The sequence below is a fragment of the Symphodus melops genome (genome assembly GCF_947650265.1).
Source record: "Symphodus melops genome assembly, chromosome: 1".
Taxonomy (NCBI): domain Eukaryota; kingdom Metazoa; phylum Chordata; class Actinopteri; order Labriformes; family Labridae; genus Symphodus; species Symphodus melops.
Window position 1 is genome coordinate 13591866 of NC_136691.1, and position 27643 is coordinate 13619508.

A 27643-nucleotide genomic window follows, 5' to 3' on the forward strand; every position below is an offset into this window, starting at 1 on the left:
TGTGTGTGTGTGTGTGTGTGTGTGTGTGTGTGTGTGTGTGTGTGTGTGTGTGTGTGTGTGTGTGTGAACCTCACTGTAGAGGCTCTTGGATTCTCTACATATTTCCATAAAGGTATTTTTAAAAATCCCTCTATCTCTGTCAAATTAATATACTTTATATATAGTATATAAAAAAATAACTTTAAAGTGCAAATAAATATATTATATTATTACAAATATATATGTATATATTTTTCAATCACAAATATATATATTTGTGATTCATAATTAAATTACAATAATATTCATGGCTGCAGCACTGACATATTTCACACCATCCTCACCAAACTGTTTCCATATTATTGGTTCCCCAACTACGTTAAGTGACTCAGGCTAAGAAATGCTACAATGATCATTTTTACTTCCCTAACCGACTGAACACTGACTTAAAAAAAGACCACAAATAAAATGATAACATTTTCAGGTGCACGAACTATAACAACTGCAACAGCCATCTTTGAAAGAATATTCTCTGACACTTGGCACCTCAGTAAAGTTCAGTGACAAACAGAGCCAATGGAAATATATATTCAAAGGTCAAATGTGATGCAGCAGAGGCAGATCTATTCTGACATTTTATTGCATACATCCAGACGGTGAAATGCAAAGCTTCATAGGCCAGAGGAGGAGATGGTTGCCAAAAATTAGCCATGAACACAAAACCTTTTTGGCAGTTAAATTATAGTAGTTAATTAGTTAGTTAGTGTGTTTATTGGTTGTCCCCTCAGGGAAATTCTTTTTCATTGTTCCATACGTTGTCATGGTACAGAGTCGGAAAAGACTGTTTAGACAAACTATAGAAAAAAAAGACAAACCATTTTTCTGTTTAATAACACAAAAGGACTCAAATTTGGAGTAAAGGTGTCTGTTTTGGATACAGACACAAAACCACTTTTTCCCCCCACAACATATATATCATGCTGCACAACAGACTCTCTAGTCTTGAAAGCTGGCCAAGCTCACCATGAAGTTGTGGGTGGAAATTAGTCAGAACATTCACATAGAGTTTTCATTGCTTTGATAGTCTTGCACTTCCTTTTAGCAGTTGTTATTAGTTAATGGTTCAATAATGTTTTCTGTGTGTTGCACAAATCTTAGCTTGGTTGGACAATGAGTCTCTTTGTTTTTTCTAACAGGAAATGGAATGGACACAGCTTTCATGCTTTGGTGCGGTTTGTGCAGGTCTACAGAGAGAAACAGGGTTGGAAATAAGAACTCACCAAAAGTGGGTGTTGTTTTAGACAGGAATATTATGTTCCTGGCGATATGATGGAGTTCAGGACCATGTGCAGTCCTGTCATAACACACAGCTTCAGGTTCAATTACTACTATTAAATATGTATTAAAGCATTTAATATGTGACAGACTTTACAATGTTTTAATATGGACACATTGTTAGCTATAGCTAAGTCTGGGAACTCAACACAACACCTCCACTATTGTTTCTTATCCCAATGCAACTCAATTCCTGTGGCCGTATCCTGACCTGTTCTTGGTCTATATGATGCAGGTTCATTATAATAAGGCTTTGGACCATTGTATGCAAATCAATACATATTTTCTTCCTGTTTGCTGACAAGACCAGCATTCAGATCCACGTTTATAAATGTAAAACACAATAGGTCTGCTGGACATCCTCCATTCTAGTAATTTGTTTGTTTTTTGTACATTTTTAGGGGGCTTTTCGTGCCTTCATTGCATATACAGGATAATGGATAGAGTCAAAAACCAGGTAGAGAGATATCGGGGAATGACCAAACACCAGGCCAGATGCCCCTTGTTATTTGTTTTTAGTAGTATAGCGGTGGTAATTTATTTCAGTCCGCATATACAGTTTTCCATAAGGAATATGTTCTTAATGTTGAAGTAAAACTAGTGTGCACAATTAACAACAGGAGTCACTGTAGGGTATGAATTATTTTTGAAGTTTGTTTTCTTACACATTGATTCACTCGGGTCTCCAAACTGCAAGTTGTTCTATAACACTAAGAAGCCCAGCCACAGTATATATCCTGAGAACAGTACTTGACATTTACTGGCAACAACTAGACACATGTCATCTCAGGTTGATGTATTTCAGGTGGCAGCCAGTGTGCAGGCTTGTATGAAAAGAATGGTGTGTGTTGACCTTCCAAAAATGTGGAAATATGAAAAGTTTGGAAATGGAAGAACAGAAACTAAAGTGATAAGGATCAACAAAGAGGTATTCTTACCTAATCTCTGTAGCCCTTTCCTTGACCCACTCATACCTCCTAAAGGAGAAAATTGTGAAGCATATTTCTTCAGCCATTAAAATGTGTTGAATAAAAAATGTTGCAGACCTGCATTGTTTTCCTGAATTTAATAAAAACACTTTTTGGTGTCATTCCGATAACATACTGCAAAGGGACTGGACTGAAATTTGGTGGGCTCCACCAACAGAGCCAAACCAGGCCCCCCACAGATTACAGTATTATCCTATTTGCAAGCTGTGTTGTATTTTCTGAAATATAATGTGAAAAGTGAAATACGACACTCCTGCAGTTAATTTTGAAAGTTCTAAAATATGGAATATACACTCTGCAAAGCAAACAGACACAATATAATGAGCTGCTTTCATTCAAAGTTTAGACACTTGAAGCCTTGAAGAAGAAGCTGTAAAGGTCAAACCCAGTTTTCAAACTTGAAAGCTGGGAGTAATACAACTGGCTTATTTCCATAATGCCGTTATCAATGAGGACATGACACTCTCTTCCACGCTTCGGCTTCCAACATCATGTCGTGCTCTGCCAGCAGAAGGAGACTTTAAGCTTTTTATTATTACTCTGTATCCTTCAGCAATACTTTCTCTAGAGACTCACAGCCTCACACAGCAGCTGAGCAGCAGGTATGGAGGAGAGAGGATCTTCCTCTGTCGACATTTAGAACAGATAACATTTCTTTAATGCTCCTCTACAGTACTTGTTTTTTTTTATCCCCCTGAAGCAGACTTCACTAAATCCAGGTCAAGTGAAGCAGATAAATATTGCTGACCTTACCTGATCCATCCATTATCACCACGGGACGGAAGAGCAGCCAATTAGATTAACCCACAGCTCATTCATTGTGATAGTGTTCGTTGTTTTTGTATGTCCAGTGGTTAGAGATTGTATTTTTTTTTTTTAAATCGCAGATCGTGTGTATGAACTGTAATTATGTGAGTAAGTGAGTTTCCTCCTCAGGCAGGGGTCCAGAGCACATCTCATGCTGCTATGGCAACTAGGCTGGCACCCCCACCGCTGCCTCATGGCATGAACACACAGATGGACACACACACATACACACTTACTGGAATTATCGCCACAAGCCTCTTTCAGTGACACACACATGCTGGAAAGAGATTCTGTATTTAGCTTAATAACACCAAAGAATTCAGCATAGAGGGGTGAGAGAAGACTTAGAGAGGTAATGTGTCATAATGACATAATTGAAGGACACATCCAGTCAGCTCAACCTTGTACTGTACCATGTCTCGGAAAGAAAAAAAAAAACAGACTAAAGTAATGGAGGCATTGTCATCCATTGGATTTTTGACTGTTTTTTTAGGGCAGAGTTCAGCATTGAGTCCATCTCATTGTTGAATTTTCTGAAACCAGAAGGGACAAAAGTTGGGTGAAGGAGTGGGGTTAAACCTGGATTATCTATGTTGAATCTATGCCATAGGTGCCTATGCCATTTTGAGCACTACATATTTGTGCGTGTGTTCCGACGTAGCTCCACAATGCTCAGCCTAAATGCTAGATGACAGTGTGATTTCTATGATAGTTATATCATGTTAAATTGTGTATAGAAATCCATGGCGACTGAAACATAACACATTATGTTGGAGTTGGAGATCATAAATATTTACCACCAGTTGATTAAACTGCAAGTATTGCAAAAAAAGAAAAGAGAGGAGACCTTGGAGGGGATAAAAAAAATTCACTTGATAGCATTGTTAGCTCAGGTTACTGGTTAGGGGGCTCAACTATGAAATTAGAGATTTCTTTGGCTTTAATAACTTTTGGAAATATTTGATTTTGATTTTTGATATTTGATTTGATCATAATTGAAGTTATATATTTTGATGTAAACATGAACCTGCAGTTCTCAATACTATACCTTTAAACACCCAGAGGTTCATGATGCAAAGACTTGTTCATTTTCTTGTCATAATTACAATAGACTCGATATCCTAATGTTTTACATTTGTTGTTGACAAGGAGACTAAAATGTAGACCACACAAGGCAGGGCTTGCACTCTGCGTTGTTTCCATGTAGTTATTTGTTTGTGTAGGTGCACACCAAGCTTCAACATAGTCTTCTGTTTAGATACAGGGCTATGCAAACCTATACTAAAATTGCTAAGAGACATTGAGGAAAGCAGCAGATGTGCTAGATAGATATCCTATAGATAGATAGATAGATAGATAGATAGATCCCGAGGGAAATTCGAGGCATCCAGTAGCAGTATACAAGACATTAGTTACAATACACATCCGCTGTCCCCCCTCCCTTCTGTATACAATAATCCCCAAACAAGATTTAGGAGCCCCCTATGTGACTAATAGTAAACTTAATTACAGATTAAACCTGTGCAGTTAACATTAACATTAGACGTATGCTTATATAACATAAATGCCTGTGAAGGAGAGAAAACATATGTGCTGATTAAAAGAGACCCGTAAACCATTAAAGAGCCTTAGAAACAAAAAGTGCAGACCTTCTAGAAGTTAGTGTTGTTTGTACATGTACAGTGGTGTTTGAGGTAGTGCCAGAGGTGTGAGAACAGACATTAAACAGTCAATGCAGACAGTTAGGGTTTCTGCTTTTTTTTTAACAATTAAAATGGGTAACTCAACACCTGACCCTAATACCCTAACCCTCTTCTATCATCTTTGCTGGGACAGTCACATACTGTACCATTTGATACCATCTGTGTGCACACAATACTTGCGAGTAAGTGCTAAAATATCCCAAAGTTAACACTGTAGTTTCGCTTACTGTGAAAACATGTGAGTCCCATAAACCACAAAAGAACATTTTTCAGTGAATATTTGAAAAATAATCCTCCATGTGACTTAAAGCGAACATGCCCATATTTAAAGGTATGCCCAGTATAGTTAAAGTCATAACATGTGTTTTCATACCAGGATATTAACATCATTTTCTGCCGAAAAGTTAACATTGTTTTGACATGGGAAATGATTGATTGGGAAATGAGCCAGCCTCCTGTAGATACTTGAGAAACTGCAGTTTTTAGTTCCTTTGTTATGTTCCATTCTCACGTTACGCCTGCCTGCCATCGGGGTCACTAAAGTAAAATACTTTACTCAGAATGCTGAATAAAGTAATCCAAAAGGACATTTGATAAAACAGTCATTTTCTGTTTTTTTTTCCAAGGAGAAAGGGTAAATAATAGAGTATTAACAGCTCTAGAAAAACAATATGTCAGTGGATGACTCACTTCAATTATAAATTCAGCACTGCTCATCCCAAACTATGGTGCCTATTATCCGCTGCAGCTGTGCTAATACAGTGCTCTCCCTCTTGGCAGCCATTCTCCTTGGCTAATCTGAATACCTCTTAGTTTAGCCTCCAGGTGTGTGTGTGTGTGCGCGCGCGTTGCGTGCGTGCGTGTGTGTGTGTGCATGTGTGTGTGTCATTAGTCTGTCAGCTGATTATGCACTGTAAGTAAACTGCCCACATCACTCAAAACATACAACCTTATTTTCAACTAACAAAAAGAAAAACACTTTTGTCACGGGGGGAATGAATGAATGAATGAATATATATATATATATATATATAAATGTCTCCTCTGTCTCCTGTGGGTGCTCACCTGTGCCTCGGATCTTCAAAGTCATTCCTTTCTATTGATGTGAATATAAATATGTGATCTAGAAAGAGTCAGTGATGTCATTTTCATCTCAGAGTCTGTATGTATGCATGCTCGCCTCCCTGCACATGTGAGTCAGATTTCTTTTTTATAGTCGAATATCTTCACTCACTTCCAATGATGAAATGACCACAGACTGTAACGTTGCAATATTTTCTTTGTTCTGTGTCTTTTGTGAGACTGACATATTTTTCATTTTGTAATGTAGGCTGAGTTTCTGTAGATGGTTCTTTGTCTGTTCAGCCTTGGTGGCTTTCACTGCTCAGTGTACAATGTTCCTGTCAGTCTGTATAGAGAAAGAGAGGGAGACTAGAAAGCAGTTGTTTAAAAAGGGCATAGGCAGTGTTCTCATGACAACTTAACATGTTTTAGGTGAATGAAGTTTCACATATTATAGCTGCTATAGTGTACATTTGTCATAAAGCCAACAAATCCAGAGAACACAGAACAAACAATATATCTATCTATAGCTAGATATTTACCAGCCTACACTGTCTTTAGGATTCAGCTACCAACCCAGTTCTTCTTACAGACATACATCTTTAAAAAGTAGAAGCATTTCAGAAAAGGTAACAGTGTGGCTCTAGGATGACTTTGTAGGTCTGTTGAAACAGGCTGCAATATCTCGACAACCATTAAAGTGTGTGCCATGATATGATGACCATAAGGCCTAGGTGAATAATACAGTACCTGGTAATTACCTGATATTTACTGTAGCCATTGCTCATGTGGTCGTTTGGTTGGTGAGCGTGCGACTCCATCCAATGTGTTCTGGGGTCTATCCGGGTTCTCCTCCCAGTTGGGCATACCAGGAGAATCTCTAGAGGGAGGTACCCAGTTGGCGTCCTAAGCAGATGCCCCAACCACTTCTCCTGACTCTTTTCATAGCAAAAGGGTGGCATCTTTTCCGTCTGAGATCTGCACCTTATCTCTAAAGCTGAGCATCATCAACCTTATTTGCCAACTAACCTACTTAATTTAATTCACTTTTAATTACAGTCTATCAATAGAACAGTTAGAGATATAGTCTCATGCATATCTTGTTAACTCACAGAAAACTGCAAGACTGTGTGTGTCTTCCAAACAGACTCACAGTCTCCCAGCTAACTGCAGAGTGTGACACATCCTTTGAGGTGAGAAGGAGCGAGCTGTCTCTCTATAACACATTGGCTGGGAGTGATACCCAGATGACACACAGTGATGGAGTGTGTTTGTGTTCCTGCTGTGTGTATGGTTTCCCTCTGGACAAGTAAACTAAGATTTGGATACATATCTTATTTTGAAGGATTTCTTAGAAGACATGCTATCAGTCAGATTATCTGGGCTTTATTTCCATGCTCACAAAAAAACATTTGGAGAAATGGTTTCAGTTGCTTTAATTACCCAGCCATCTGTCTCTATGAGAGATTTGCTTAGCAACCAAAATGAAGTTACAAAGTTGTGTTTCTCAGTTTTCAGGACAGCAAAGCTTGTCTTTAATCAAAACTAGAAGGTCTGTAGCATTGAAGTTGTTTGGTTTAGTTTATCGATGAGAGGAGAGAGACTTAAGAAAAGGCATGTTAAGGTTTTATCTTTGTGTTCCAAGAAACAACATGCTCAAACTTTAAAACAATAGTTCTAAGTCAACTTGCAGCCTTTATAATCATCTACACATCGAAATCCTGAACTGGGACAAAATAGGAAAGTCCTCCAGGCTGTACTTTTATTTTATTTTTATGTTAACAGGATGCAACATCACTCCTCCAATCTGTTTTCTAAATATGTTTCTTGCCTTCAGAAAGGGTCAGGATTATAATCTATGCCCTCGGTCACGCAGTCGATGAGACAGCATCCTCAGCCGTCTACTTTAAAATGTATTTATGTTTGTGTGTGTCTGCATTTGAATTGGAGGCGGAATATGCAAGTAAATGATTGGTCCTTGGGAGTGTGAGAGTGCATGTTTGTTTCTGTGTGTGTGTTATTCCCACCAAGCTGCAGAGCATATGGTAATTGACTATGACTCACTCAGACCTTTTGCTTATTTTATATGCTGGAGACGGAGAGTGGAGGGAAGACGAAAGAGAGAGGGATAAGTGATGTATTTGGGAAGTTGTGTTTAGAAGTTGGGTCAGTTTGTGTTAGTAATGTTTGTTTGTACCCAAGAGATGCTGTTACCTCCCACTGACCCCTTAATAAGGCACTAGAAGAGCTGCTCTGTGAGAAACCATGTAGGCGTCAGCATTGTTTAAACACACCCATTTGGACAACTATGTTTCAGTGACATTTCTGTTTATTTAAGGCGACGGATCAAATTTGGCATTGACTCATAAACTGCTGGGAACCAATTAATGAAAACATTTGGCAGAATTCCTGCACCCTCAACTATGTTGCCATAAAAGTAGCACAGAATATGTTATAACTACATTATTAAATGCTTTAAGGTCTGTTAAGGTAGCAAGCAGCCAAAGTCTACCTGATACAGTGATTTTAAACATAATGCAGTCATTTTTGCATTTGTGTCTTCACACTCTATCAATATGTTATTAATAAGTTATTGAGAGATATAATTACTATTTTGCTGTGTAGCTAAATCTAAATTCAATTTAAAAAACCGAGAGGTGTTTTTAAATGTTGACTGTAGCTCTTAGCACCATCGCTAACATTTAAATGTTCTTCTGAAATAAATTCATTGTGCTTTATTCCATGTAAAAAAGTTTAACTTATTTTTTAAAGGTCATTTTATTTGTGTTTTTGAAGATAAAAGGCCTAGGCAAAAACTAGATTTGTCATTTTGCAGATCAAGAACATTAGCAGCATGTAACTGTAACAAAATGACATTAAAAGGTCTGTTCACATGCTGTTTAATGAGCTGCAGCTGAGCAGCTAATTAGCTTTGTAGCCTGCCAACTGACATTAGCGGAGCACTTATCCCCCACGCAAAATGTTTTAGTCCGTCTTTGAACAAGATAAGGTGCAGGAACACGTGTCCATGTATGTTCGACAGAAAATAAAACAGAAATGTAGAGGAGGTAATGTGAGATGTTGACAATGAACCAAAGATATGAATGCTGTCAAAAGTGAGTAAAGTGATTTAAGTTTGATTTGGCGTCCTGCATTTAGAGTTCACAAATGCATGTATGGTTATGTAATGTTGGCTTGATTGAAAAGTGCTCATTTTTCTACTGAGACCAATCATTTATGAATCATTCATTAAGAAGAAGTACTCAAAGTTAGATTATTGGCTTTAAAATTTAAATCAATTTGTTTTTTATTTATGACTGCCAGAAAGTGTTGGCAGTTCAAGACGAGTATACTTTGTTCCCTGGTGTATATGTGCCTGGCGTTTGTCTGTTGTAGCATTTAATTGACAACTGTCTGAATTAGTGTCATGGATGAACTGTATAGACTTTTGTTAAAGCCTCCGTCTGACATACTGGTGGTTGTATTCAAGTCTATAAATGTTCAAATTTGGAGGGGTTTCTCTGTACTGAAGTTTGCATTCAGAAATATCAACGTAAATTAATATTAGTGGGCATATCTTGTGAAAACCAGCGGACCATAGTAAAACTCGTTTTACTCTAGCAATTGGTAAAGGTCAGCAATATTGTGACTGCGAGGCAACATTGACTCTGTTATTGTATTTTTCAGTCCGGCATCTTCATTTTGACTCGTTTAGTTTGACTTTGTTTTCAAACAACCCAACCTTAAAGCAAACACTGTCTGATTTATATCTTTTTATAGCTGGACTCTGTAGTATAATATTACTTATTATTTACATAATAGAAACACTATCTGTAGGAGACAGTCTGATTCTGAACTCTATTTCGCTGGGTCTTAAATAGTAACTGGAATCAATTTATTCTGTTTAAGAATAAAGTCTGTGGATAAACAATGGTGGGTGAAAGGCTTACAACTACTACAGATGATGGATTATCTTCATTCCTTTTCAGAGCACATGAGTTAGTCTTTTCTGTCAGGACCTTAAGACAATTTGTGTATCTGAAGAAAATAACCAACCCTGCCTTTAACATTGGGTCTTTGTAACATACAGTAAAGAGTTAGGTCTTTACCTGCTTTTTATATTGTCTTGGGATTTGGATTGAATTGGCACGCTACATATAAAGATTGATTGGTCAGATTGATTTTAATAAAAAGCCTGACTGAAATACAAGCCTGCATAAAAATAAAGGCCTGGTACTTTCTAAGAGCAAAGAGTTCATAAAGGTCCTGGCCACTATTTAAGGAAATACTGTATTTTATTTTCATGTTAAGTTCAGTCAATTAGTGGACGGGAAAAAAAATGATCAGCAGCCTCAGTCTCTTTATTCAACCTCGTCACACACTTTATTTTCATCTCTGATGCCCTCCAAGCAAAGATCATTAATATAACTATTTTTAGTCTTAGAGCTTCTTCTATTCTGATATTAAACTAAAAAGATGGTGTCTCTGTTTCCCACTCAGAAAGGAACTTGCTCAAAGCAATGCCAGTGTGCCCTTGATTTCACCTGCAGCTTTTTAAGAAAAAAAACCTTGAAACACTTGACAAAAAAGCAATTTTCAAAACCTGTTTTAAGGAAACAGCATGAGCCTAGACTGTCTGTCAAGGCTTGAGATGTTAAATCATTATTAGAACTATGTTTGTATAAAGCAGACGGATGATGTAATGTGATTTATTTATTGATCCCCTGTAGGAAACTTGTCTTGCCACAGCTTTTCCCTCGACCTGGTGCTGTAGCCATTTAGAGTCTTGCTGAAACTTTTACAGCATAGATAGTCCGACACTCACTTCTGTCCACTCTGCAGTTCAGGAAAATAAAATTTTGAAGCAACATTTGAGTGTTTCTGGTAAAAGAGTGAAGCTGTTAAAGTTGTAAGTTTGAAGAACAAGAGAAAACTTCTATATGACTTCAGAATCGCGTCTCTGAGCTTCCCCTCTTCAGCGTGCTGCTGTTAAACTCTTCGTGCTCAAAGCTCAGATTATTATGCGACCTTGATATCATCAGTAGCTTCTCCCGCTTGCTGTAGTCGCGCCTCGAAGTCACATCCAACTCCAATAGTCGCTCCCCCCCCTGTTCCTCCCTGTCCTCCAGCCGTGTGTAGCCTTTACTGCTGTTACTGCGACTGCTATTGCTGCGGTCGAGGCGGGGCCAGCTGGGGTGCTTCCGTTGCTCCGGGTTCACGCTAAGCATGCTCGGCCTACGCTCTAGGTCCAGAGATTTGGAGTGGCTGCTGAGCATGTGCAGTGAAGAGTTGGAGCCAAAGTCCGTCCTCGCTGCCCCAGGAGAGAGCCAGCAACCTGAGGGAGCAGGGGAGAGGGAGCAAGAGGAGATGGAGGAGCATTGGGAGGATGAGGAGGCGGAGTTACTCCGGTGGAGGCCTGGAGGTTTGGAGGCCTTGGCAACAGATGCTACAGGAACCACCAGAGACTCCATCAAGCTCAGAGGCTGTGACCTTTCCCTGTCTCTGCTCTCACCTCCTCTTTCCTCCTCAGTAATCGCCTCCATCTCCGGCTCGTCAATAACACAGTTGTTGAGTTTGATGACAGGGAGGGTAAATGCAGAAATTGAGGAGGAAACAATAGAGCGAGCATGGTGCCCTCCTCTCTCCCCATCTCCATCCACTGACCACTGGTGACGCACAGAATCAGAGTGAACCAATCCGAGTCCAGGATTGTAAAATGGCCGATCTTTGTAGAGCGGTGCCAGTAACCCAGCAAAACTACAATCCAACTTCGCCTGAGACCTGTTACTGTGAATCTCCTCGCCCCCTAGTAGCACCTCCTCCTCTTCGGTTGAGCCCCCAACCCCTCCGGCGATGCTTCCGGCCCGTGAGGAGAAAGCAAGGAGGGAGTTGTTGGCTAACCGTGATGCATTATCACCTCCGAATCCTCGAAGATCCCCGATGTCTCTCGAGTAGACGCTGTTGCGGTGATAGCGTTGTTTTTGCTCCTTTTGCCTGAGGCGGTGGATGTCAATGACGGTGGAGTACATGTCTCTCATATGGATTATCTAAAGCCAAAGAGAAAAGTATTAGTAAAAAGCAAAATTGTTTACCTTTGGATTACCCAAGTATGTGTTCAATATCCAATTTAATGACACGGCTTTGAGTTTGAATACTCCATTCTGTTTTAAGTGTCAATATTTTCATTAAGAAAAATCTGACGCTTTGAAAATATTTCCTGTCGATTTGACTCATCACATGACAGTAGGGTGGTGTTTATGGCATGAGTGATGGTAATGTGTAAAGAAGCTGACAGCAGGGTGAGAGAAGACGAAGAAGAAGCAGGATTAATATCAGGCAGCTGTTAAAGGATGAAGCGTGAGAAGAAGTAAAGCTAACACCAAGTAGCTGTAACCTCATATATTAATCCATCACTTGACCTTTTAGTGGGCCATTTTATATTTGTCAATTAATCAGATATCAGGATACATTACTGTATTTATGTCTTGCAAATATTAGTAATCAAAGAATTGTCATATTGTGATATTATGGGTGGCTGTAGCTCAGTGGGTAGAGTCGTCTTCTCTCAATTGGAAGGTCGAGGGTTCGATACCCCGAGCCACATGTCCGGTGTGTCCTTGGGCAAGACCCCCCCCCCCCTATCCAATCAGCTCACTCACTCGGAGTGCAAACACAGAGTGCCAACACCTAATTCAGATTACATAATACTTACTTAATTTACATTAAGCAATACTACAGTTCTGTTGGGCAGTGGGCTCATCAACCCTAATAAACTCTATGGGAATATTTTTTGGCCATAAGAACCGTCAATAGAGCCATTACTTAGTATAGCATTTTGCGAGTTTAGAATAAAAATTAACAGTTATTATGGCTTGGAACCAAAACAGGGTCTTGTTGGACCCTAACGCAAGGCAAAAACAAACTCCTCACTGTACATTTTCCCCTTGAAATTACAATTCTTACTCCACAGTTTGGTGTCTGTGTAAGTTTCTGGATGGATTTGACCTTGAAAAACATGGATTACCTGTAAGTGGAGAAGGGAGGAGGAGGAGAGTTGTAATCGAATCAAAGAAGAGAGCATGAGAGCAGAGGAAATGTGATCAGGGGAAAATTGGAGAGATAAGACGAGCTGGAGGTTGGCAGAAATATGATTTGCATGTTAGTTATGCAGGGAAGATGAATAAAGATGACTGTCTGCTGTGTGCTTGCCTCTCATTTTGTAGAGAGTGGAGGAACAGAATGAGAGTACAGGGTGGAGAAAACATATAAACTAGTTACTTTATTGACTCAAGGTTTGCTTTTGTTTAAGTGTAAAATGTGTAAAAAAAACATTGTAATAACATGTTAAGCTCTTTGTTCTTCAGAAACTCTGCAGGCAATACTAATTCAGTTCAGTGTCCCTGTCTTATCATTTTGGTTAAAAGAATCAAAAATGATGGGAACTTCCAGCATTCATTTATTGGACACCTAATTTGAGACCTACCTTAGTTTCTCTGTCTCTGTTTTCATGAAGAATGGCATTGGCACAGATGAAGATGAAAATCCCAATGCCCATGGTGAAAGGCCCGAACATCTTCATCCTCTCAGAGTGACGATGCTGTTCCAGGAACCGCATCAGAGCCCCCCCAGTCTGCTTGGAGGACGCATCTACATAGAAGAGTAATAGAAAGTGTGAGCAGTTTAAGGTCGTCACTTTGAGTCTATGAAGTTGAAAAAAAATGCAACTCAATCAATCTGGAATGTATTTTATTTCAATTTCAGACAGTCACCTTTGAGATCAATTCAATTTGATGACCACAGTTGACATTTCTCTTCCTTGTTTTCTTACCCTGCACACGACTAGCATTGGAGTTAGCCACATCTCCGTCCATCACGGCCATATTTGCTCGATTTCCTTTATATGTTCCTCCAGCTCTTCCAGCAGTTTCTGTCTTAGACCCTCCTCCAGTCGGGGATTCTGGAATGGTTTGTCTGTGCGGCCAGTAACCAAGTGTGGCCATCCCGATCCCCGCCGCCAAGATGACCAGTCCCAGGAGAAGGAAAAACCCTGAGGCAGAGTAGAGACGGAGCCTTCCACGTACCACAACAACATCAGTGCGTCGTTTCCGCTTCCTAATAAAGACATATTGACAGAAAGCAGTACCAACACATGGTAAATCAAGGGCATTTAACTTTAGAATTAACATACACCTTAAGGAAACACTTGTAACTTTTAAGCTAGTGCTGTTCATCATTTTCAGACTGAACTGCTCCCAGCTTCCTGTTGCACAAAGTAGGAAATCGTTGTAGGTGAAAGACATTTTGGATTTTATTCCCAGATAATTAACATTTGCAAAAATTAATCACCTGGGTGCAGCCTCTGTAGCAGTGTTCCCCAACCCAGGGGATGTTGGTATGGGTCGGTGCTGCGAGCGGGCAGAGTCCTGGCGTTTAAGCTTAGCCAAGCCTGTAAGCACGCCTGCTGCTGCAGTCATTCTTTACCTGCAGAGACATGTGCAGAAATAATCAGGTAACATTCATTCTGTGTTCAGCACCTGTTGGCGTTGTGTATGTACTGCCAAGTCCCCAAACTACAGGAACTTTGGAGCATTTTCTTGCCATTTTGTGCAAACATTCAACAAGAAACAACTCTGAGACAGCTGCAGACATCCATTTGGAGGAGGCTGATTTGCACATAGAAAAATGCTAACAATAGAATCAGGATAGGGAGGAACATCTCCAATTCAGTATAAGCAAAGACTCTCCGGAGCCCTGAACACAGGAAGTGTACGTCAGATAATATTCTACATGACTCACAAATGAGCAGATTGAAGCAGATCACAGCTCTATTTGTCTCTATCTCCACAGTCACCACATTTTTTTTTTTGCACAAGGAAAATGTGATTCTACTGCATTTTTACAATACAGCATTGATGAGGATCTGAGCACTCAAAAAAATGTACACACTGTACAACATCTCCTCTGTTTACTGACAATGTTTTGTTGTTACCTGTCAGCCCTTCAGGGACACATAGGCATGTGTGTGCACACTGCACATAGTCATACATTCAGCCCAGAGTGTTTGTTTACTGAGTTCTTCCTGTGTGCAGGAGAGAGAAACTCAGGAAACAGTGATGATGAGAAATGTAGCAATAGAAGCAAACTGACACAGATACAAACAGTCTTTTATAGACGTTATTCCATGTCTGTTTTAATTTTTGCAGTTGTGGTTGTTGTGTATGTCATTGATATAAATATGGCAACATAGTGCTGCTATTCTGACATAATATTAAAATGAATCATAGTCTCTGTGCTCACCAGCTGCTCAGATGGCTATAAATAGTTATTAAGATGAAGAGGGCTTAAACAAACACAGGCTTATTTCAGGAGCGTCATTTATGCTTAAATGCCTGTTAATCTGGGCTCACATGAACATTAGCATTGTCCTGTTGAGCACTAAGAGGATTAAACTGACTGTGTTTGATGCTGAATAACCAAGGTACATTGTTTAAAGGGAATTTAAAGTATCTCTCTGCGGATTTATTAAAGACAAAGTGAAGTTCTCTTCGGGTCAGGGAAAGACAGAGGAACACAAATGAACAGCCGATGGAGCAACAGCGGGTTGAAAATCAGAAACTTTTTCTTCCTTTTTTTTTTTTTAACACATAACACTTAACCCACTGCTGTTCAAAGACAGATTATATAGCAATGTTGTTGTCAATGTTGCTGCAATAAGGCTTTTAAAAACAGCCATTTTAAGTCGACGAATGAAGAAAACCACAACTCTGTCTTATCAAATCAAACGATATTTAGTTTAGAGACTCAAGTTGGTAGTTTGCTCCCAAGTAATTGCCTGATAGTTTTTGTCTGAGACACTAGTTTCACAGCTGGATGAATGTTAATAAGATAGAGATTGCAATATAATAGTGATAAAATAGTTTAAACGAGTAGCTTAATTGTGCTGGTATTGTCATGTGACATTTATATTGTCTCGGGGCTCAATAAACACGTTGATAAGAAGTGTCTGAAAGGCAATTACAGGAAAAAAAACCTGCATGTTAAATTCAAAGATCTTATCATTGAAACCTTCATTCTTACAGATGAAGCCTTTAGGAATGGACCTTATATTCACAACAGTTGTCCAGTCAGATGAAGCTTCAGCTTAAACTAGCATGCTACCTTCAGATTATTGGATCAATAAGTTTGCAGTTTTTATGTGTATTTTTTGTGTATATGTGGGATAGATTTTAAACGTGTTGAGATTGCATATCTGATTATGTATATGTTGTTGTCGTATCTATTTGCTTGATGATTCATTATAACTATTTATTTGACCCACCACAGTACTTTCTTTGACTTAGTGTACTGATCTGTGCTGTCTGAACTGTTTCAGCCTCTCATGGCTCAGGGATGTTGAACTTCCTTTTGTTTTTCACTTGAGCTGTAGATTTTCTATGCACGTCTTTATTTCTGACATTTTGCTTTGTGTATCTGTTGTGTCTTGATGCTGGCTGCAGTTTCACCTGATATACACAGTTTAATAATTGTAGCTGCTTATTATTTCCCTCTAACTTTGTAAATTCATCACAGTGTTGAAGAGAAATAGAAATATCAAGGATGTGCAGATTGATTTCGACCCCTGGAAATAGGTAACAGGGCTAAAGTGTGATGGGTTTTTTCTTTTCTTTTTGCAAACAAGCAATCCACCGACATGCAGAGAGAGAAAACATTCATTAGGAGAATTTTGATGAATGCTCCTTTGCATTGCATTAAGGAATCAGTTTAATTATTGGTCGTTGCTTTCTCTTCTCTTGGCAAACAGGCTAAAGCGGTCGTATGTTTTGATTTAACTCTGGCAGGATTTTCTCAACCCAGTTTAATTAATTAAAGAATGTTTATTTGGTAAACAGTGTACATAACAGGATAAAACAGATTTAGCATGGGAACGAGAACACACCCATGACCTTCCTCTTTCTGTTTTTACATTTCTCTCTCCCTCCTTGCTCCCACTCTCTCTCTCTCTCTCTCTCTCCTCCTTCCTCACTCTCAGTCTGTGGGCTAATGCATTCTGGTTGTGACCCTGAATAATTTTATCCAGCTTTCTTTGTCATCTTATCTCTCTCTGTGTATGTCTTCTTCCTCCATCCTCCCAGATCTATTTTTAATCTGTCTCTAATTTTAATTTTCTTTTACTTGGTCACTCTCCTCTCTCTCTCGCTTCCTTCTTCTCTTGTCTTCCACATATCTCAAAGCAATAAAGCTTACTTTAAGATTCAGAGCGAGACAAAGCTTTTAGTAATCAAAGTAAGTGTGAATCACACACACAGCCAGACGCCCTCTCCTCCCACCCTCTGTTCTCCCTCTCACGTCTTAATGTATTTTTCACGTCAATCATCTTTTTTCGGTAATACCGCTGCAGAAAAGTGCTCGACCACAGATGGTGAATCATACAAGGACAAACACAAGCAGACACTTTTCTCGGGCTTTCTCAGTGTTCCCTCTCGATCTGTCTCTCGCTGCTCTGTGTGCGTCAAACAGAACCCACACAATGTTCGAGAGCGGGGGGGGGGAGATTTCCTCCGTTTACTAAGAGGAATGAATGGATGATAGAGGCAGGGAGGAGAATAAATTGAGAGGAAAAGATGACAAGAATTTACATTATTGCACCTACAGTTAAGTACCTGGCTGCAACACTCAGTCATAAGCAGAGATTTAAAAGTCTACACAGTAAAAACAAAGTGATGGATGGAAATCAGATAGAAAAATCCAGAATAAAGAAAATCAGAGTTCTATTTCGGTCCAACCAGACAGGACAAAAGAAGAAAACGAGGCACGTGCATCTGTACTTTTAACAATGGAGGAAAGACAACAAACGCCTGCACTAACAAACACACCAGCAGCCCCTAATGAGACAGCAGTCAGGCTCTGAAATGACAAGGGTTTCTACTTAAAAGAACATGTCAGACCTGTGCAGGGACTGCATGAAAGAAAATGTTAATTAACCCTGCTCCACATCCAATCAGTGGGTCGTAACTGGGTGTAGAGATGGAGAACTTGTGACCTGAGAAAAGATGTTTAAAACCTGAGATGACAATAGGCTGTGCAAAAACAAACAAGACCTAGATTGAAGCGCATGTGTATGTTAGCTATCAAGTTACAGTGCTTGTGTATGACTGCAGTTCTGCTTGACTAACAGTAACTACTGTATGTTAGTAAACTCCATACTAAAGTCAAAATAAGCCAAATAATACGATCAAAAACGTTTTCTTGTTTGATTCATATTCAACCAATCTTTTATAATGCCCTTACTGCGCATTTAAGTTAGTGCATGATGATGAAATTGAGCAGCAAATCTCTGCTTTTGCATTCTGAACATGTTCAAAAAAGTTTATTCTCTATCCATTTTTTGCATTGTCTGTTAAAGTATCACAATGATCAAGCACAGTTTGTTTAAATATTAATGATTCCCTTTCCTCCTCAAATCAGATAAAACTTATAAATAATGCGACATCCTCTGCTCCATTTTCCCTGATGCTTGCTTAATGAGCAGTCTCCTAAATGAGCGTTTAATGATTTATGAATTAGCCTGTGGTCGCCTTAATGCTGTAATGACTAAACTGCTTTCGCTGTTAAACACTACAGCAGTAAGGCTTTTAAAACAATTAAATTTGAGTACCCCCCACAGGGATTAGATCCATTCTTTTACTGAAGGATTTTGACATTCAGACTGATTCTGAACATGAATTTATTTTTCAAAAAAACACACATCTTTGCAGCAGAGATTCCCCCCTCTCTACACTGTAACACCTCCTCTGTGATTTCCTCTCAAAGTGTTGCATCTTTGAGTAAGGAGATGCCTTTTGTAGCATGATAACGACAAGTTACAGTACCTATCTATAGGCGACATCATGTGATGTATTGTCCCTATAGCAACTACATGTGCTGCTGCTAGGTGACATGTTTCTATAGCAACTGCCAGCTGTGTGCAGAGGAATGTCAGGTATATCATTCCACACAAAATGTTAATAACAAAGGGACATTTCTCATGTATGTATGTTTTCAAATTATGTTGTCATTTTCATGTGCAGATATTGGGGAAATTCTATGTCGGTGTAACGTCAATTTTACCTTTATGCCACTTTGTATGGTTTACCTTGGCCTCTACATCAGTTCACAGAGGTGTCGCTGCGGGGGATGGGGAGGAAAGCAGGAGAAAACAGAGGATGCCAAAGTAGGATTGATGGGACACTGGAAAGAAGAGGCGATGGAAGAGGACGGAAACAGCGAAGAAGTGAGAGGGTTAGAGCAACAGAGAGTTTGGCAAGAAAGGTGTTTGCAAAGGGAAAAATTTGACATTTTATGCACTTCCAAAATGAATATGTTAGCACTGTATTCAGGGTGTTAATTACGCCATTTTCTGCAATTTATGCAGAAGCTCTATTATTGTCCTTTAGAGAAATGAAAGAGAATGTGGATAAGGAAAGCGATCAGCACAAGTAAGGCTAAAAAGATAAAAAGAGGAGAAAAGTCAGGGGACAGCTCGAAGTGGAAATATGTGACAAATCAGGACCAGAGGAAGTCAGCTGGAGGGGGGAGACAGGGAGGAAGAAGAGAGGAGGTGCTTCTATCCACATGGAACAAACTCCAAAAAAATGCTGAAAAAAGTTAGTCTCAGATGACTCACTTAAGTGAACTGCATGCTAAAACGTCATGGAGATCGGCATCTAACATGAACAGAAGTGTAAAGAGGGGGAGCTGTGAGCAGGAAAGTGAAGTGAAGGAGGAGCAGTAGGAGTTGGATAGAAGGAGACATATTTGCACCATTATGTCTTTCATTTCAGTGACATTGGATCATGTGTTTTTCTTTGTGTCATAAACTGCTCTGTTAAGGTTAGCTGAGGCCAAAGCGCTCGCATTTATGAGAAAAAAATGTACGGGAGAGAGAAACCCCTTCCCCACCCCCACCCCACCTGCTGCTGCAGTTAAGGTCAGCTGTGATATCATGAAGCATGAAATAACACCCTCAAAGTAAAACGTAAAGCCTATAAACTCACTCATTTTCACTCATATATACTCATTTTTTTGGGTGTTTTATTGGTCTTGTTGGGAGATTTAATTTGTTTTCCAGTTGTTTATAGTGTATGAAAGTCAACTTTCTGCTATTACAAAAACGGACAGCGATGATCCTGTATTGGGCACACAGTGTACATCACTCAGTATTTGTACATCCTGTTCTTGACACTGTTTTTAACCTGTTATGCTTAAACAAAGAGACAGTCAAGTGATTTAATGCCCGGGTCAAACGTAAGTACTTCTCTTCAAAGTACACCTACACATCTGTCAAGCACTATGTAACAGACAGAGTGCAGGCTGGTGGAAAAAAGAGCAATAAGGGCAATATTTAGTCAAACCTCATGTTAATCATACTTGGCATTATTAACAAATCTCATAAATGTGTGCATTTGAAAGCCACGTCGTATATGTTGTATGTTACATTATATAATATGGTTTATCAAATGACATTCTTTTTTTTTTAAATAAAACAAAAATCAGCTGCATGTGACAATCAGTAGCCAATCAAAGCAACGACTTGTGACAGCATTTCTCTCGCGCTTTCTCCTCGCCTCTGTGGTGCTAAGGGCAAAAAAGCAGTGTAGCATGCACCTAGCTACTTTTTAATTTTTTGAAGTTTATTTTTGACGTGTATAGATTGGCTGTCAGTGTTTCTAAGCTCTGAGTCTGACACAACCAGCTGAGTGGTTCGCAGTAACAATGGCTGGCATGCATGTTCGGTGCGTCATTTGGTTGGATGGACGAAGTGCTAAGAGGAAACACAGGGAGAGGTGGAAATGTGTTTAAGGTTACTTTCTGACACCTTAAGAAACAAGTCATATACAGTGCGAGGCTTCAGCAGAATACATAGTTTAAGATTTGACAGAATAGTGGACCTACAGCTTTAGGACATATTTTGAATGTTTGTGTTAATGGCCGATAGGTTGTCACAGCTCATTAAACACAAATTGTGTACACTTGGTTACTTTGATAAGTTAATCACTTTATCTAAGGAGTTCTAAGAGGAAATGCAGTCACAATGAGAGCCAGCTTTAGGAAACTACGCTCCAAAAAAGCCACAAAAGCAACAACTTTTAAATCAAAAAAGTTGACACGATCCTCTCTAAAATGTGTTTCTCCTTTTGGCCCTTCTGGGTTTCATTTTTTTAGATGAAATATCTAACAAATGTGATGCTTTTGGCAGCAGAATCTGGATCATGGAAGAGTATTTCAAACCCACACTTTTGCGATTATATTACCATCCAATGATATCTCAACTTGGACAAATATTAAACAGCTTCTGTGAGGAATAATCTTCCCCAGAAATGTAAACAGGAACTGAAGGTATGGCGCCCGTATAAAAGAACTTCATTTGTTTGATCCTTGAAAGATCATCTTTCTGATGACAGAAAACACATGACAAGAAAAATATAAGTCAGAGATGAGATGATCTGTGACACAAAGCTTGGACGCAGACCATGACATGCCTTACAGCATGGCATGGTCATGTTTTTTTTTTAGATCGCGTTACTAATTTACTCTGTTGAGCCCTGAAGTGAAATTCTGTTTGCTGTAGCAAAAAGGTCAGAGGTCAGAGTCAGCTGCAAGGAAACAACCCACAGTGTTTTGATCAAACAAGACAATCTGGATGACTCTAGTGTCCAAACGATTCCTCCAGTAGAGGCTGATGGTTTTTCTTTTAGTACTCCTTACATAATACTGGGTAACAAATGCAGTTATTGTTATTTTTCAATGTGCGTTGTTTATTGTAGTTTGAAGTTCAGAGCTTGTGTCTCATTTCTTATTTTCCCCAACAGATCCCATCCCACCTGTGTTCAGCCATCTTCACAAACCAGTACATGAATCCTGACTTTCTCCTCACTGAACACAACTTAATACACTGGGGAGCAGCCTCCATCTTGGATAAACCTTTAACCCCTGAACATGGCTATTTGCTGGAGGTAAAAAGAAAAAAACTCTGTGAATCAGACGAAAGAAGAAGGCAACATTACAGCTATCTTGCATGCACTCCGTAGACGGCAGCTGTGATGTGTGGCTCTGTCATTTTATTGTGTCAGAAAAAACATGTTTATCATTAAATTAACTGTAGAGCTACACTTGGCAGAGATGATAAATAACACTTGGGAGTTACAGTGTTTACAACGACTGCTTTAAGCACAATTTGGAGCATCCGTACTTCTTTTGATTATCTTGGATTTGAGACAAGCGAGTCATTAGTTGAAACCAAGCAGCAACCAAGTGTCCGCTTGAGGCTGGCTCCAGGAACACCAGAAGTCACAGACATATGACTGGCCAAAAAGCTGTTTTTTTACAGCATTAATTAACATGTTTACAGCCAGTTACACAAAACTAAATAGGTCTGAATTTTTATTGTCATCACTGGCACACACTGTGCAGGGCTCCATTTTGATTTTTGAAAAAGACATGTCAATAGTTAGTTACGTAGCTGAGATGATTGACAGGTGAGCACGGTATAACGGTTTGTTTGGGGGTTAAAACCCACCCCATCTCCGGCTCTAAGCCTGTTGTTAGGTTGACTGAAAGTTATAGGCTGAGGCAGGATTTCCACCTTAGCAGCATCAGCAGCGAGCCTCCGGAGGCTCCTGCTGTAACAGATGGCTGACGTCACTCAGGCTTTGTCCACTAATATTTACAGTCTCTGGTTGAAAGCAGCAGGCAGACCTGTTGTTGTGGAGCTGTGGTAAACAGACTCCAGCTCTGTGGAGTGGGCTGTGCTGTTTGTTCAGTGCTAAGCATCAGAGTGAACCATGCAGGAGAACAGGACTCAAATCGGAGCTGATATCTGTTCCAAGTCAGCCTGTTACTACTTTTATTTACCTGTCACTGCGGCTGATAGGTTGAGTTAGTGGCGGCATCAGTGTTGCCTCGTGTATGAATACAATCAAACTGTGTGTAAACCAGTATTAACGGTAAGCCATAAATCAATGTTGTGTCAGAGACTAATACCAGTACTGCCCACCACTACAATAGATATGATGCCTGCAACAGAGCACACAAAGTCAGTTCACCCAAAAGATGTTTCATCAGGCAAATCACATCTGTCTAGTTTGGTTTTGTTCAGAGGACTTCACGATACAGCAAGGAGAAAAAAGTTTTTTTGTTTTTTTTTAAACATTCTCCTATGTCCACAGTGTTCAGAGAATTATTTTTGCTATGAGCCTGATTTGAACCTTTGACTGAACCACAGAATGGAGCGATATTAAAAAATGATACCTGTGAGTTTGGTTTGTGGCACAGTTTGGCTCCCGAGTAATTAGACCTCCACATGAACCTGATACAGCATCTTGACTGAAGTTATTTATATGCACAAGACTGCAAGCTGCCGTTTTCATTTATTAAAAAAAAAAAAAAAAGTTTTGATTTTATTTGAACGCTGCAGGCTCTTCATCTATCAGAGAAGACCAGAGTAATGGAAGGATCGCTGAGAAAGAGCAGGTATACTCAGCAGATACACAGATAGTGAGCAGTGTTTGTGCATTACTTCACTCCAGCAGGCTCTCAATTAGGGGCGAGTCATCTGTCTGGAGAATATGTCACTTTTATGTTTTATGCTGACCTTTATACAACACTTTTTGATGCGATCACTCAAGTGTTAAATCTTGCACCGTCTGCACCGTCTTGTTTTTTTTTTAATCTTCTCATTATTCTGGTGATACATACTGTTCTTCTTTTTTTAAGTCTTGCATCCTTCACGCCTCCTGTAATCCATCCAGCCGTACTCAACCTTATTAAGTTTTGAACTGAATCATCGGATGCTCATGCCAGGACTGTGTGTACATGTATGTGTGCGCTCTGCTGTGTGTGCGCATTTGTGTGTGTGTGTGTGTGTGTGTGTGTGTGTGTGTGTCTGTGTGTGTGTTTACTGGAGTTAGCCCCCTTTTGATTATAACTAAATGACTCACTTCATCTTCCCTGCAGGCGCTGTTTTTCAGTCACCCACACTCATCCTGTAACATGAGCTGTGTCCCTAACTACTCTGAGGATTGTGTGTCCAAACTGGGGTCCTGGGACCATTTTAGGATTCTAGGTTAAGGGCCCTTTTTCACACCCATTACTATTCCAATATGGTTTTATTCAATTTGGCCTTTTACAACAGTCTCAGTTCAGCAGGAATTCTGAAATAAAATTATATTTTCTTACATCGGTCTTTAGGATTAAATGGAGTCAGTCATTTGCAAACTCTCTCTAAGGGAGTGACAAAGTAAAGGAACTGCTGACCTATAGGGGATTCTAACAGGATTATCCATTTAGAGGTTATCTGTGAGGGATTAGCTCATACGTTCCCTGACTTCTTAATGATTCCGAAATTAAAGTCTGATAATTTCTGTGAAGATGTTTGGCAATGACACACGTCTCACTACGAGCCATTTGGCTCAGAGACTTTCCCTCGTTCTTCAAACAGCTCTCAAGGTGAGAGTTACCCCTCGTTCACTAAGATTAGACAAAACACAGAGTATCTGAACCAAAAACAGCTTCCATTCACATAATGTGTTTGGCTTGTTATATCTTGAGTGTGATGTTTGACCTTCACTGTGCACAGTAAAACACTAGAGGGCTGTTTTTCTCGTTTAGCATGTGTCTGTGTGTTCACATTAAATCCTGAGCTTTAAAGGGTTTTTGTACAACCGTGAATTTGTAACAACAACTTGAAACCCATCATGGTGGAGAATATACAAAAACAGGCCAAGAATTTCCATTAGGAGAGTAAAGGTTGTGGTTTCAGACATTCAGAAATGTTCTAAAATTTAAAAAAAAACACATAAGAAATAAAAGAAAAAATACATCCTGCAGAAATCCAAAAGTAACACATTGACATGGCAAAGTTGCTGACAACAGAGTTAGAATTTCCACATAAAGACAAATGCAATCGAAAAACATTGCAACATATCCAGTAATCACAACAGAAAGGCTCCGGGCCCGTAGGGGGAGTGCTGAGTGAAACTGCTTTATTAGCGACTGAAGAGAGAGAGAGTAAGCAAGGCAGAAATTTTGATAAATGTATGTTTAATTTGGTTACAAAACTAAAGATACATCCCAGTAGAGAGTTCTGAGGGTCTGGCCTCAGAGACAAGGTTCATGATTGTGTTCGAATTCAGTTTAGTTCCACTCACCTGTTTTTACAGGTATAGTGTAACTTTAAGTTGACTTTTGGTTTGAGAGCTGTGACTTTTAGGTTTCAACAGCTCAGAGATTCAAGACGTTCTCTGGATGTGGATTGCAAAAACATGGCGAGCATGGAAGAGAAGCAGACACACTGTCCAACCTCATTTGGTCTGAGAGCTGCGTTCGCTGTCAAACAGCACTCTCCCATTTTTCTAATGGAAATCCTCTTAAACCGTGCATGTTTGCCCTTGTTGGCAACTATGAAGTTACACAATATGGAAAGTTGAAGCCTTCAGTACCCACACCTTAATAATAGACTACAATTAAGTTAGAGTCTGAAATCCTTCAGGTTTTGGATAATTCACTGAAACTGAAAAATAATTCTATCCAAGGCAGTTTTTTAAATGTGTTGTAAAACGTATCTTGATGGTATTTGTAAGCCTTTATTTGAATAGTTTTACTGAACAGATTGACCTTTAAGAAGTGAACTTCGATATAATTTAAGGCATTAATATAAAGAAGTCATGCCTCATGATGATGCTATATGGTCAAGCAGGCAGGCATAAGTGTTCACCCATAACTATAGGCACAGTTCAAAATCAACACACATACACACCACAAACAAAATGCCATGCTATAATATTAAGGCTGAGCCTATCTACTAAACATTACATTTGACAGATTAAAAATAGATGCAACCTTCTAGTTAAACTTCTTTGTTAATCAAATATTGAACAAAACGTCATGATTTATGGATGAATATAAAGCGACTGTCGAGCTGTCAGCTTGGATTGTCTCATCGAGGCTGTTTGCAGAGTTTAATGGGAGGTCACAGACAGAGCTCACTTACCTTCCGAAAAAGCCGACTTTCACTGTCACTGTCCCATTAGGCATGCAGGGGGATTTGGCTGTAGCCCGGGAGGAGAGAAAAAGCCATCCTCCACTTTGAAGGCTACTTCCACAGAGATGCCATGCCGGAGAAAATTAGGATGACAGGAGACAGCTCAGGTCCCATGCAGTGCTTTGAAATAACAACACAGTTCCTACTTACAGCCAAGATCCTTAACAGAGACCTTGTAATGTCATTAATACTGTTAGCCTGGATCGAACTGCGACTCTTTAGTGTCCACTGTGCCGACTTTTGTCCGTGTTAAGCACGTTTTACGCCTCTTGGAGAGTAAGCGCGCACAGGGCAACGACGGCTGAGCAACACGCTCCCAATTACGACGAAGGGGAAATCCTTTAACACATTTGTGCTTTTTACGTTCAGGATCTTACTCTCTATTCGATTATTCCATATCAGCGGGGAAAAAAGACAACAATAGACACAGCTCTGATCTCCCTCGTGGCTGTAATGCGTAAAACTGTCGCTTTATCGCAGCAAAAAGACAAAAAAAAAAACTTGATTTCCCTTTCAAGAAAATAATCCAAAATCTATTAAAAACAACTCTTCATGACTTTGTTCTGCTATAACAAAATTGGTAGAAGCGTAAAGCGAAGTAAAGCTGGATTTTAAGTCCTCTGTGCCGGAGAGAGAGAGCAAAGCGCCTCCATCCAATTCCTCCAAAGCGCTTCTACGCTTGTGGGAATGTGAGAGGCTTTCACTGAAATCTGTGTGTATGTTTGCGTGAGAGAGAAGGGGGTGGGGAACTTGTACGCTCAGGAAAAGATGTATGCATGCCTGTTTATGGAGGGAAACAAGGCATCGTGCCATGCTTTTCTATCGTTTGCAGGGCGCTGACGATATGAGGGTGCCGGTTTTTAAGAGGGAGAGGGAAGAAGTCTCGTGATGCTTTCTACAATAAGAAAGAAAAACTGGTTATTTTCTTTAATGCATTTCAGTGGCAGCAGCAGGATGCTGTATTCAGTATCAACTTTAAAAAAACAACAACCCTAAGGACATAACGTTCCTGCAGCTCCACAAGCAGTTTGTTTTGCTGCTATTGGCAAGAGTAACTGATTTTTATCTTTATGTAAGATATGCAAGAAAAGGCCCAGATGTTCAGAATTATCAACATGCACAGGGTGGTGTGTTTGTCTTCTACTATTCTATCTCCATGCCAAGAGAAAGAAAGAAAGAAAGGGGCAGCAAAAACGTTGCAGATGTTGGCATGTGGATCATTTCCTGTATTTACATGCTGGGATTGATTCTGTGAAATACATATGCCATCTGGGGCGAAGTGAAGACAGAGTTTAGAGCAGAAATTTTGGACATTAAGACTTGCATGTATGAGAGCAAAATGTGTTCAGGTGGCTGAGATTAAGAACAAAATATAACACCCTGAGGGGAAAGCTCAACAGCTGAACATACATTAACACAATCTTAACAGCGTTCTCCTAGCGCCATCCCCAACCTTAAACCTGACCATGACATTCCTGACCTCTGACTCTTACTCCTATTTTAATGCTCCATCTGTTCATACTAGCATTATACAATACAATAAACATAACCAAAAATGACCTCAAGCATCACAACTCTGCCCCATGTGTTGCCTGTTAGATAATAAAAGTCCTTATCTTATTCACAGACTCTTCTCTGAAGCCCATTGCTCACATTCATTTTGGAGTCACTTCTGGTCAGTCAGCTGATAT

At 39.6% G+C, this 27643-nt stretch overlaps 3 protein-coding genes across 5 annotated transcripts in view; 1 reads left to right on the forward strand and 2 right to left on the reverse strand.

The window, feature by feature from the left end:
• stx7l (syntaxin 7-like) overlaps nucleotides 1-27643 on the reverse strand; it is a 280516-nt gene that overhangs the window by 152507 nt on the left and 100366 nt on the right. The gene's annotated exons all lie outside the window — the stretch shown is intronic.
• tmem244 (transmembrane protein 244) overlaps nucleotides 1-27643 on the forward strand; it is a 60721-nt gene that overhangs the window by 24274 nt on the left and 8804 nt on the right. The window contains exons 1-2 of one of the 3 annotated variants that reach the window (XM_079367894.1): nucleotides 18837-19145; nucleotides 21724-21867. In XM_079367894.1, coding sequence (XP_079224020.1) covers nucleotides 18900-19145; nucleotides 21724-21867 — 390 coding nt within the window. In that variant the 5' untranslated portion in view covers nucleotides 18837-18899. Of the gene's footprint in view, nucleotides 1-18836; nucleotides 19146-21723; nucleotides 21868-27643 lie in introns of those variants that run through there. The other 2 variants (XM_079367895.1, XM_079367896.1) reach the window with 2 other exon arrangements.
• On the reverse strand, nucleotides 10236-26655 carry tmem200a (transmembrane protein 200A). The gene is made up of 5 exons (XM_079367823.1): nucleotides 25902-26655; nucleotides 14222-14356; nucleotides 13704-13987; nucleotides 13359-13522; nucleotides 10236-11922 (listed from the first exon to the last, which is right to left on the reverse strand). Exons 2-5 carry the CDS (start codon nucleotides 14347-14349, stop codon nucleotides 10822-10824), a joined length of 1677 nt encoding a protein of 558 aa, XP_079223949.1. The 5' UTR covers nucleotides 14350-14356; nucleotides 25902-26655; the 3' UTR covers nucleotides 10236-10821.